Below are 12,257 nucleotides of genomic sequence, written 5' to 3' on the forward strand. Positions count from 1 at the left end.
CCTTGATTCTCCATTTATATTCGCTGGGTCTCCCCGAAACACCGACATGCGAGAGGTTTTTGCTATCCATTCGTATGATCTGATTGGGTGCACAAGTTTCTTTGACCGCCAAACATACTCCCCGTTAGCTATCTTTTGGAACCGTTATTTTACATACACAAGAGCGCTCTCAATAAACATCAATGCACAGGAGTACATGGCATCATGCGTGTGAATGGATCAAAGAGGCATTTACTTGTCATTTGATTGGGGAGTAGATGCCGTTGTTGTCAATGGCAACCAGTAGCAGAAGGTCCTAATAACCGACGCACGCATTCAACAATGGTAGCTATCCATTCATCCTATTAATAAAAGGTAATTGATAAAGGAACATCAACATAATCAATGCTATGTGAGCTTATTTTGTGGATAACGTCCTAAACTCATTAAAGCCTAGAAAGCTACTATACGCCTTTTTTTGTTTAGCATGGTCGCCAACTTTTGGAAAGTTTATTTGAAATAAGGTTTTACTATAGTTGATGGTCAAACTTGGTAGTCCATAATGCCTGAAACGCGTGGGGATGGATCATAGATTACTTTTATCCAATGTCCATATGTACAAACTCCTCGTTGGTAAGCTGAGAACCAATAGCATCAACAGCCGGTATGGATTCTTCCAAAATCTCAAAGTACATTGTTGATAATAAGGATCCAAGTGCAAAGGTATCCATGTTATCCCTGCTATGGTCATCAGGTGCAAGGACGAGAATGAATGTCTTTTATTATTGGACCGTCTAAGCTATAATCCGTAAGGGAAAAGAGGAGATGAATAAGCTAGCTAAGTCCAAATGGATCATGAACAGAGCTTCTAGCTACTTTGCCATGGCCATCTTCATCCATCGTAGCCACCGCGGTCATGAAAATCATATCCAGCACACAAATGGAAAAAGAAATGGGATATGGGGAATCCATCAAGCAACAACACCATACCAAGAGAAAGGTAAACCACGCTTGCCTGTGCCATTATCTTCGTTATCGATGTCATTGTGAATCTTGCTCGAGTTGTCATTGTCATCTCTATACATAAAGGAAGCAATTTTGCATGAATCACATGACCCAATCACCATTGATGCCATCACCTACATAGTATCCCTGTGGCCCATAGTTATCCTCATTCATCCGCTTGAACAAAGGAAGAACAACCCTCATGCGTTCAAATCCTCAAAGGCTAACCACCAGCATTATCACGAGAAGAGCGTCAAATGTGACTCCAAGGAGAGTTGATACCCAAAGTTGAACAATCTGACCAAGAACCTATTCAATAATAGCATCATTGATTATTACATCAAACATGTTTTTCATTGTCATTGTTCACTGCACTTGCCTCTTTTCCGTATGGATAATGATCTTTGATGTTGGGTTGCTTGAAACTGGAACCATGGTGTAGTGCAGTCGAAGCGAAACAAATGCCATATGAACCAACGCCTTTGCGCTCTAATCCTTGTTGTCTACAAACTTCAATGAAACAAGCTCATCTCCTACATGGGGGCTCTGAAAGTACCTGTTGCACCAAGCGTAAAGCTGCATAACAATGAACAAGAACGACGATATCACCATGGCTACGACACTTGCACATACCCCTTGCCTATGTACATTCAGCACTATACCTGTATCTCACAACCAACAAAGCATTACCTTGATCGAATGACGCGAATGGGTTAAAAGGAGAGGGAGAACGAGAAGCGTTTGTAGTAGCTGCTGGTACCACAATTGCGGTTGTCATGGTGATCTTGCGTCCACATAGATTCCAAAGTTTTAGTCAACCATGCCCAAAGTACATGCCAAGATCTCAGTGTCGATCGGTAAAGAAAGCCCTGAATGCCACCATTGGTGAAAAGAAAGGGAGGTGTCAACGATCTCGCTGGCAACCACTTGCTCCTATTGTCTCACACCACACATACTCTCCACCACTCCACCTCCTGATCCAAATAAACTTGCATATACTTTATTTGTACACCTTCATCACTCGACTCTTCTCTATCTTTTGCAGTATTACTCATGTAAAAAGGATGGAATATGGGGGAGATAGCTATTGGCAAAGGAATGGGGAAAAGGCCGTGTCTACCAGCTAAAAGCGCGTTTTTTCACGCGTCTCACAAACATACACCCCACAATATATAGATCATATTGATCGCACGGCTTTTCTCTATCGTTTGATATCTTGTTTGTCTAGAAACGATGAAAAAATGCAACTATTAACGCGTTTTTAAGCGTGTGCCACCCATTAACCCCACCCAACCTTGGTCTCATGTTGACCGCAGCACTTTTCTCTATCATTTGAGGTACAACTATTTGTTTATGAAAGCTCAAGTTTATGTTTTGAAGAGAAGAGAGTTTATTATGACTTGAATTCAAGACTACAACTAAGGAGGCAATTGGTTTCCACAAGTCTAAGACGACTCATGTACTCACAGGAATGACCACGAGAAGGTTTGCCTCATCATTCCCGCCTTAAGCCAAGGACACCAACCTTGACCAAGGCACAGAGGAAGCAGCCCTTAACCAGACCTTAAAGAACTGCAAGGTAGTTACGGTCGCATTTAAGGAAGCCCCCCTTGAACAGGCCTTTAAGACCTGGAAGGTGTTACAGTCCTCTGTTTACGGAATTGTAACGGTCAGAAGGCTAACAATCACGAAGACTGCTCCCGCCAATCAGTGCTCTAAAGAAAAGAGGGAAAAGGATTCGGGGAAACACCCCATCCTTTATGATCCCAATTTCGATCCCAGATGGAAGGTGCTGGAACCTTTCGGGGCCCTAATTTAATTGGCTGATGGTTCAGCGTGTAGAAAACAGTAGTAAAAGCATACGTTTTACGCGTGTAAAGGACACTTCTTGAAAGAAAAGGTGTAATGTGCATGGTGAAACATAGTAGTGAAGCGGAGACGTAGCTTCTCCTTACTTCATATAGTATAAAACCTGCGCACAGACCAAGTTTGTGTATTGAAACACCCACACAGCCCGCATGCTAATTTGTGTACTACTCAGCTGGTCCGATTTCATGGTACTTTATTGTTTATCGTAAAGGGTCATTCAAGGATACCGACAAAGGTATAAGAGTACAAGTGGTTGTGTTGCTGGAAAAGGAAGAAGGGGTAAAAAGTGCACGATTAAATACTATTACAATGCGTGTACATGAGTTGATGATATAACCAACAAGTATTATAGCTCGTGTAGACCGACTAGCCACCAACAAGGATATAACTGAGATAGAGTACACTAATCACGGTTTGCGTTTGTGTTGTGATGCTCGATTGCTGCAAGTACCACGATCTAATGGAGTCGAGATCAGGCACCTCCAAGCATAGTTTGACGCTTAGTATACATGGCAGAGCATACCTCCACACATTAGCGAGCTACATTGATATTGCCGTGTGTTTATTGATTCAATGTATCGTGTTTTATGTAAACTGCCAGCTAACAGCCACATCATCCATCTTCAGGTGTTGCCCAATCTACCACATGTAACGATTCTCCTGCTCCAGCCCATCATCTCCATCCTTCAACTTCCTTGATCCGAGAGGTTTTGACCGAGTTACGCGCAAACACAAAACATCATCCAATTTCACAAAAATCATTTTGCAAAGTTATTTGTAAACTGCCAGCCATTAATCCATTCCTCCCTTTCATCTTTGTTGCCCAACCCAATGCATGTGAACGATTGTCCTGCTTCAGCTCAACACTTCCATCATTCAACTTTCTTGATACGAGAGGATTTGACTGAACAACGCTTAAACAAAGAAGTATCATTCAACGTCAGTTGATCAACTCTTTTAATTTCCACTTCTTCCACTCCCAGCTTACTGTTCTCTTCCTCCATTCTCAACTTGTGACCCATTCGAGTACTTACAACTACCATCTGCGAACGATTGTCCTGCTTCAACCCATCATGTCAATCCTACAACTCTCTTGATCCGATTGTCTTAATGGCAAGTCCATGGCGTGTACACAACCTTCTTGTCGCTCTTCTACAACACACGAGTCTCTCGACACAACACACGCTCTTGTATGCTTCTCTGCCACGATCAAACGTAACAGCATTCATTCCAGCAGTTGCTACGATCAAAGTCTTTGCTCCATTGTCTACAGCATTCGCCATCTTGTCACCCTACTACAACACACGCTCTCTTGCAAGCTCCTCTGCCACAACCAAACATTCCAGCCGTTGCTATTAGCAAGGTCTCCAACAGTGTTTTTTACTTGCAGCAACTTGTCTTACAGCTTTCTTTCGTGTATAGAAGCAGCTTTGTTTACGTGTAGCAACTTGCTTTGATGCCTACGGATACCAATGGACGATGCCATATCAGCCGTCAACTACATCACGATACGACTTATCTTCACCTGGTTGAGCTGCAATGAAAATGAAAATGACCAAGAAAGAGATAGACCGACAGCCGGATGGAAAGGGACGCATATCACTAGCAGCGATCACAGAAGCTCTTATTGGACTTGCAGTGGTCGTGATCAAGGAACGTATTACAGTGATGGTGAACTTTGGAATGTTGCTACGGCTACTTGTCGCATAGTCAGCAGGAACGATGGATCATGTAATGTGGATACGGCTGAGGATGATGATGGGTTGGATGGGATTGTCGAGAGGGGGGCTTTTATCTTTGGCGAAGGATGTTGGTTGATCACCATGGATTAAGATTGGGACACACGAGTCAAATCACGCCGTTATGGGATTATGAATGATACTGCTACTGATGACAGCAACCAAGAATACAATGACACATTCACTCACGCCTTCTTCATTTGGCAATGCTATTCCTTTATCTATACCATAGCTACTTGATAAATACCCTTACTTCCATGTCTTTTTCTTCACTTTAATCGAATAAACACTAGATTCAACATAATACCTAGAGTGTAGTGCTATCAACTCATATGTGCAAGGTGTGGATCACTTGGTTGGATTCTGGATCGGAAGGCAAAATAGAAATTTGAAGTTCGGAAAGCGAGGTTGAATCATTTACTGTACATCATCGTATCGAGAAGCTTTTATCGTAATCAATTACGTTCAAGAAAGAGTGAGGGATGTGATACAATGTGACATGAGAGCATGAACTTATCATGATTACCTTTAACATCTTTCCATACGGGCTATCATAACTTGCTTCCTCCTAATGGATGGTGTAGAGAGCACTATAATCAAGTTGACGAACGGCGTGTAATGGCACGTGATGGTTACACACACGTCATTGACAGGCTGTCGCACAAATGGATGATGGTTGATCATTGTTGCTTACAGACTCGAATACACCAGACATACACGTACGTCTTTGATTAGAATTGCCTGACAATGGCAAACCCATTTGTGACAATTGGAATTTGCCTTGATGTACAAGTAATTGGGTTTTCATTGTTGATAGATTTTATCACCCGCTCTATTATTATGGCCGATGTATTATACAGTGATCGTATTACACTTTGACTTTTTAGACTTAATCCTGATCTATACACATCATCACTTTATGAGCTCATGTAACCATCTATCTATGCAACATTCCTGGTCCGTTGCCTGTGAATCCAGAAATTCAGTAGGAGTAGGATGGCTCTATTGTGTGCGGTGGGCTTGAGAAATCTTGTCCTCACAAGGAACGATGTGGATGATCATGAAATGGAACAAGCACCTACAAAAGGATTGGATCTACATTCAATGGCAACATCTCCCAAATCCATCATGGTATAACGACATCAATATGGTATCATCATGGCACATTTTGCAGTCATGTATTACGTGCTTGTATCCATATTGGTGAATCAAAAGTGAAGGTATCATAGCACCTTTCAGAGCCGTACAAAGGGCTTCTTCTTGTTGCTTGATTCTTGATCTAGTAAATCGCTTGAAAGCGCTGTCGTATTCCTCCTCTGGCGTTGCATTTTCAAGAGGTTCAAGGGCAGGGAGTGTCTGCAGTATGAAGACAAATGAGAGGCAATGGGTAATCTTTTATTATAGTATCACGTACAATGATATGTAGTATCTATGATTGCTATCCATCAAGATGGGCAACGCATTACATTTGAGTGGTGGTTGCATAAGGAAACTGTCAAGGGATGAATGGGTGGCTTTTCGTAGGCGCCAGTGTGATCTTTTGAGCAGCGATTGAAATAATGGGGGAGCGAGCCATATCACTCTTCCGCTCTTATCCTGCACGATGGCTGAATACTTGGCAAGCATCTACGGTACCGAAAAGGACAAGTACGTCTTTATCAATGACGGCTCTCATTCTCTGTTACTAATCAACATGTCTTGTTTACAGGGTCAATTGCTCTTTTTATTTCAAGGTAGGAATATAGGTGGATACGGATGCGATGGAGTTGGATCGACTCATGGGGTAGTATGGGATTTGGATAGATTGGAGCATGTCGACATGGTGAACGGTGTTCTCGAAAGCACGTGAAGCCAACGTTCTCCCAAACCATCCTCATAGCCAACATGTACAAGAATCCAGCACATGAACAACTATACACGATACCCCCAGACCAGCTACAACAAGATTTTGATCTGTTTTATGAGGATGTATTCATGGAACTTGCAAAGTTTGGAGAAGTCGAGGAGATGATTGTATGTGACAATATTGGTGATCATCTTGTGGGCAATGTATATTGTCAATATCGATACGAGGAGGCAGCTGGTAATGCAGTGGATAGCTTGAATGATCGTTTCTATGCTGGTAAGTATGCGGATGGTACATTTGAAAGGAAGATGGTATTGATGATGGGATGGTAGGACGACCATTGTATGCCGAATTGTCACCGGTCACTGATTTCAGAGAAGCTTGCTGTCGACAACATGAGATTGCAGAGTGCAATCGTGGCGGTTTTTGTAACTTTATGCACTTGAGGCATCCTTCAAGAGCACTGAAACGAGATCTTCAAGATGCACAACGTCTATCTGTACGTGAAAAGGAACGAGAAAGTCGACAAAAGCGACGAGAGGAAGAGGATGATCGATACAGCCGGCATGATAGTGACCATCGTCGTTACAAGTATGATGATGATCGTTAGACTATTAAACACCCCTCTTTTTCTTGTACGCGTGAATAAATACATCATTGGTCATCTTCGGTTGTACACAAAGGATCTTAAAGTGAGATACAAATGAGGTATGGATGGTAAGCGTGGATGCTCTTTATTACCAATACGCAAGAGCAAGTTATTTAAGTCATGGAAGATTGGTTGTCAAGGCAACGACTCATGATACCCGGCTGTTTCTGAGTTAGGGTCATATTCCACATATACAGCGCGATTGATTGAATTCCCACGATCCAGAAGGACCTGCATAATGAGCCCAATTCTGTATTTGAAAGAGTCAGGGTTCTTTGTATGATAAAATCGCTCGTAATCTTATTAAGGAACGGGGGGTGGGAGGGGAATGTCGGCGGGGAAAGGTTGCAGAAACAGATTAGTGGTCATCACCAATAGCAGTGGATTGTTTTTGTGGATAATGACACATCGGGAAATATGATTGCTAACATGGTGGTGGTAGCCGAACATTTGAATGATAAGCTTCATCTTTACACGTATAAGTGTAGACATGAAAGATACCCCAAAGACATATTCACATGTACTTTAAGTATAGAGATCAAACGCAATCCATACCCAAGATAGCACTGCATAAGTAGTTGTAGTAGTAATGGCTGTAAGAGATACCAAACATGACATTGTTTGGCGAGCGCTGCCCAAAAAATGATATTTTTGGTTGTTCATCCTTCCTCCCACTCTTCTTTCTTTATTCCAGATATCATTTGAACACTACCCTTGTCTACTTTCAGCCATGCTGACCAAGAACCATGCGGATGACAACCTGTCACGGAGTCGACATGTGCGGGACCCGGAAATGTGTGTCGATTACTTGTCCTATCGCTTTGACGAGATGGATCTCGCAGCTTCATGGCGTGTCATGACCAAGCAAAAGAAGGAGGTTGTTAACGGGATACGGCTTGAGAATGCATCATGGCGGACGTGGGCTAAGCATAAATACAATCTCAAGACTGTGAGCCCCGAGACACTTAACTGGTAAGTGAGGTGACATCATGATAAGGGAGAATTACACCACTCATACATCTTGTAGGCTGAAGGATAGTGATGTAACATGGCTATATGGTCCATTGCATACGGTTATCAAGAACATTGATGAAGAGGATCGCTATGCCCAACCCAAGATATCAAAGACGGAAGATACTTTAGGCCTCATGACCCGAACAACAAGAGGACAGCCTCAATCTCCTCGGCCTGAACAACCACCGCTCAAATCGGCTTTGAAAAAGGTGACAACATCGGATTTATTACGACGTTCAGCTATCGAATTACCCAATCTTGTCAATGATACACCTGCTGCAAAGGCATCTGCACCAAAAGCAACCATGATCGACGACGACGAAGAAGAAGAATCGGCATCCGCTACAACTACAACATCGTCATCCAACATGTCACTCACTGAAGCAAACAAGAAACTCAAGGTCTTTTCACCTTCAATTGTTGCGACCCATCGACAACCAAAACTTCGATTCAATCAATACGTTGAGCAATGTGTTGCATTGAGCACAGGCGAACCATCATCTTCATCTTCATCATTTATCCAAAAGCCTGGACGACGAGCACGATTTGAGAACATGGACGACGAAGACGATGATCATGAAGAAGGAGACGACGACGACAATCATTCTTATTTATACACCGAGGATGACGATGACAGCAACCATTTATCACAATCGGCAGTACCACGATCATCTATCAAAAAGATTGCACCCACACGACTCAAAACAAGCTCACAATCAGAGCAAGAAACAGACGATGTGTCATCACTTTCTTCATCCTCTTCATCATTTCGAGCAGAGCACAACCATCGTTGGACGATAGATCATGCGAATGATGACCACGACGAGGATGATGGATCGTCTTCTTCGGAGAATGAGGAAATTGAGATTCGATCCCGACAGCATCACACTGGCACAAGTCCTCCACAAGCTATTCAATGGGTAGGGCAATCCTGCGTATACAATCATCAACCACCCATTGATTACGATGAAGAAGATGATTATGGATTCGATGATGACGATGATTGGGATACCCACGATGAAGAAGACAATCATATATCATCTTCACCTACAACAGCGACTTCTCCTCCCACCATGAATCACTTTCTTTCTCCTCCAGGCCAACAGGGCTTTGGAAAGGCATTACCAGTGAGCGAACCATGTACGATTGATGCTACTGAGCCATCCATGTCACGTTCAACGAGTCAGCATTCCTCTACTGTGGTTGATATGCATCGAAATATGGATCAACGAAGCACCGGCACCACCAACAATGCATCATCATCATCATCATCCTCTAACATTTTCACCAATTTCACTCAATGGGCTTCATCATACCTTTGGTCAAAACCATCCTCATCATCTCGCCAACAATGAAAAACCATTTACATTACATGCATTCGCGACATACGTCCTCCACCGATCTTTCCACTTTGCATACTCTTCCTTATATCTACTCCATTTAGACAATCCCCTCACTCTCATATATATATATATACACACAAACACAACTACCCATTTGCATTCATCTGTTCATTCAATACACAGTATGGTCGAGGACTTCATTTACTAGCAAACTCTACTTTTCATTTGATTTGGCTTTCATAATATCATCCAAGTGTGTAGTAATTTAATCATGAGCATCATCCACAAGGAGTGGATGATGACCCACGCTGTGCGTGTATGGGTATTTAGGCTGAGAGCGAGTGAATGAGACGAGAGGTTGACATCACGAACAATTTGCATGATGAATGTCTGCCGTATCCAGGTATGGCAAACGCCCAATGATAAAGTAACCATCATGTATCCAAGGCAACCACGCACATACATCTTTGCTGTGTGTGAACACAATTGGCTGTTCTAATTCAGGAGTCAAGATGCTGCAAACTTGCATGCAATGCACATATCTTAAAATCATTGGTCATCGCCATTCAACTTGTCTTTTTCTCTCTTCCCTGTACATCTTATTCGCCATCATACCACCACGAACAAAAAGATACGATGGATTTTCGTGACAGAGCGATTGCCCCACTTCGTGCTTGGATCATTAAGAAGAAATCAACACTGGGACCCCTTGCTGGTGCTATAGCTGTGTTTTGGATCATTTCACGCTTGCGAGCATACATAACTACTAGCAGTAACAGCACCAAGCTTCCTTCTCCAAGATTCGCCCTTCCATATTTTGGTAATTTCAACATACGCAGATAGCTGGTGGAGCTCCATCCATTCATCATACCTACAATGTAGGTCATATCTTTCATCTGGGATATGACGTTATAAAGACAGTTTCTCAATGGCATGAGCAATATGGTATTGGCTGCTTTGGGGAATTCGGTCGTGTTGAGTGACGTAGCAAGCTGATGATAGTAATGTTATCCAAGGGCCGATCATCACTATACAAGCTGGTGTCAAACAAGTGGTCATCATAGCTGATCCCTTTATTGCACACGAAGTATTGGGGATCAAAGGTAGCCAAACAGCAAACCGGCCGTACAACAAGGTGATAACCGAGATATACAGCAGGAATGGGAGGTTAGTGAAAATGCTAAAGGTGCTCTTCATGATTTGGTTTATTACATATCATTTGACTGGCTTTGTATACATAGAGGGATGAGCGTTGCCGATGTCAACACCACCTCATGGAAAAAGTCACGGGCTATTGGTAAGTAAGGCTATAAAATATACATGAAGCATGCAAGCTTGGTTCATTATCTTCATCGCCATCCATACCTTTTCTCCTATTCCACTATAGCCGCAACCTTTTTTGGACCAAGCGGTGTGAAAAAGAAGCTTACGGATATATGCAATGAAACTGAAAAGCTAGTCGATCTCCTTGCGACCGAAAATAATGTTGATCCGTACCCCCATCTTTTACGTTTTGCACTCAACTATATGATGTTCAGCTGCTTTGGTAAACAGACAACATCTATCAACGACCCTCTTTTCAAAAGTGCAAAACATCAAGTAAGCTATGCTAAGGATTTAACCAAAATCAAGCATATGGCCAGTGGATACCTTCCAGTGTTATCGTTTATTGATAGTTTGCTGGGACGTGAGGAGACTATTGAAAAGCACATAGCAGCGCGTGACTCATGGACGTCAGCGTTGATGATGGAAGCCTATAATGATCGCAAAGATTGCATAGCAACAACATTGATGGACTCTGTATATGCTGGTGAAATTGATGAGATGACAGCCATTGTGACAGTGGGTGAGTGTTTCTTTGGCTACCTTAACCATGTTTCTAATACTTGATTTAATCAATAGTTGATATCATTGCTGGTGGTATGGAAACAACAGCTGTGACCATGACATGGGCATTTGGCATCTTGTCAGTAAAACCAGAGATTCAGCGCAAGATACAAAAAGAACTTGACCATTTCATTGAGACTCACAAGAGGATGCCAATGTTCTCCGAACGTGAGCAATTCCCATACATGATTGCTGTGCAGAGAGAGTGTATGCGTTTTCGACCCACCGCAACCATAGGGTTACCACATGAGGCAGCTGAGGATAGTAAGTAAATCTCTTGTCATTTGGTTGCTATGGCTACACACAAGTTGCTAACCACTGCTACGTACAAGTTGTATGGCGAAACAAAATCATTCCCAAAGGTGCAATGATTGTAGCCAACATGGTTGCAATGCATATGAATCCTGAAGTGTATTGTGATCCACACGTCTTTCGACCCGAACGCTTTCTCGATAAAACAGAGACGTTTACGGCATCAGCAAGATCCAAAATTGAGGACCGTGATCAGTACAATTTTGGTTGGGGAAGGTAATTGATGAATCCGATATCAGCATAGCTTCGAGATATCAATAACTGGAATTGTTCATAGACGACTATGTCCTGGTATTTACGTGGTGAGTACCTTACGCTATTGAATCTACACCCACAAATGCTAAACAAAGCGTTGCATGATGCAGGCCGAGGTTCACATGTTCAGCGTGTTCACCCATGTGTTTGCGAGACATACGATTGTGCCACGTATGGATTACAAAGGTTCCCCTGTGCCTTTGGATCTCGAAAGCTTCCTTCCACGACGAGAAACTACGATGATCGTAGCTACACCACCTTCCTACCAGGTCCGTTTTGTACCCCGTACGAAACATCTCGTTCAGTAATCGTGTGCTTTGATATCGATATCATGCATGCTTCAAAGCTATTTTTTCCCA

The 12,257-nt window shown here is 42.7% G+C and overlaps 3 protein-coding genes across 3 annotated transcripts; all 3 read left to right on the forward strand.

Moving 5' to 3' along the window:
• Positions 1–6,195: 6,195 nt before the first annotated feature.
• On the forward strand, positions 6,196–7,048 carry O0I10_006960 (uncharacterized protein; the record flags this gene model as incomplete). Its single annotated transcript, XM_058486982.1, has 4 exons — positions 6,196–6,239; positions 6,301–6,325; positions 6,396–6,714; positions 6,771–7,048. The coding sequence occupies 4 exons, from the start codon at positions 6,196–6,198 to the stop codon at positions 7,046–7,048; spliced, it is 666 nt and encodes a 221-aa protein (XP_058342317.1).
• A 769-nt stretch (positions 7,049–7,817) lies between these two features.
• Positions 7,818–9,456, forward strand: O0I10_006961 (uncharacterized protein; the record flags this gene model as incomplete). The annotated part of the gene is made up of 2 exons (XM_058486983.1): positions 7,818–8,059; positions 8,115–9,456. The coding sequence occupies 2 exons, from the start codon at positions 7,818–7,820 to the stop codon at positions 9,454–9,456; spliced, it is 1,584 nt and encodes a 527-aa protein (XP_058342318.1).
• Positions 9,457–10,080: 624 nt separating this feature from the next.
• O0I10_006962 (uncharacterized protein) lies at positions 10,081–12,206 on the forward strand (the record flags this gene model as incomplete). The annotated part of the gene is made up of 9 exons (XM_058486984.1): positions 10,081–10,264; positions 10,327–10,389; positions 10,461–10,611; positions 10,686–10,741; positions 10,832–11,290; positions 11,347–11,595; positions 11,664–11,859; positions 11,921–11,945; positions 12,009–12,206. The coding sequence occupies 9 exons, from the start codon at positions 10,081–10,083 to the stop codon at positions 12,204–12,206; spliced, it is 1,581 nt and encodes a 526-aa protein (XP_058342319.1).
• Positions 12,207–12,257: the final 51 nt, after the last annotated feature.

Source organism: Lichtheimia ornata (genome assembly GCF_029851405.1).
Source record: "Lichtheimia ornata isolate CBS 291.66 chromosome Unknown scaffold00032, whole genome shotgun sequence".
Lineage (NCBI taxonomy): Eukaryota > Fungi > Mucoromycota > Mucoromycetes > Mucorales > Lichtheimiaceae > Lichtheimia > Lichtheimia ornata.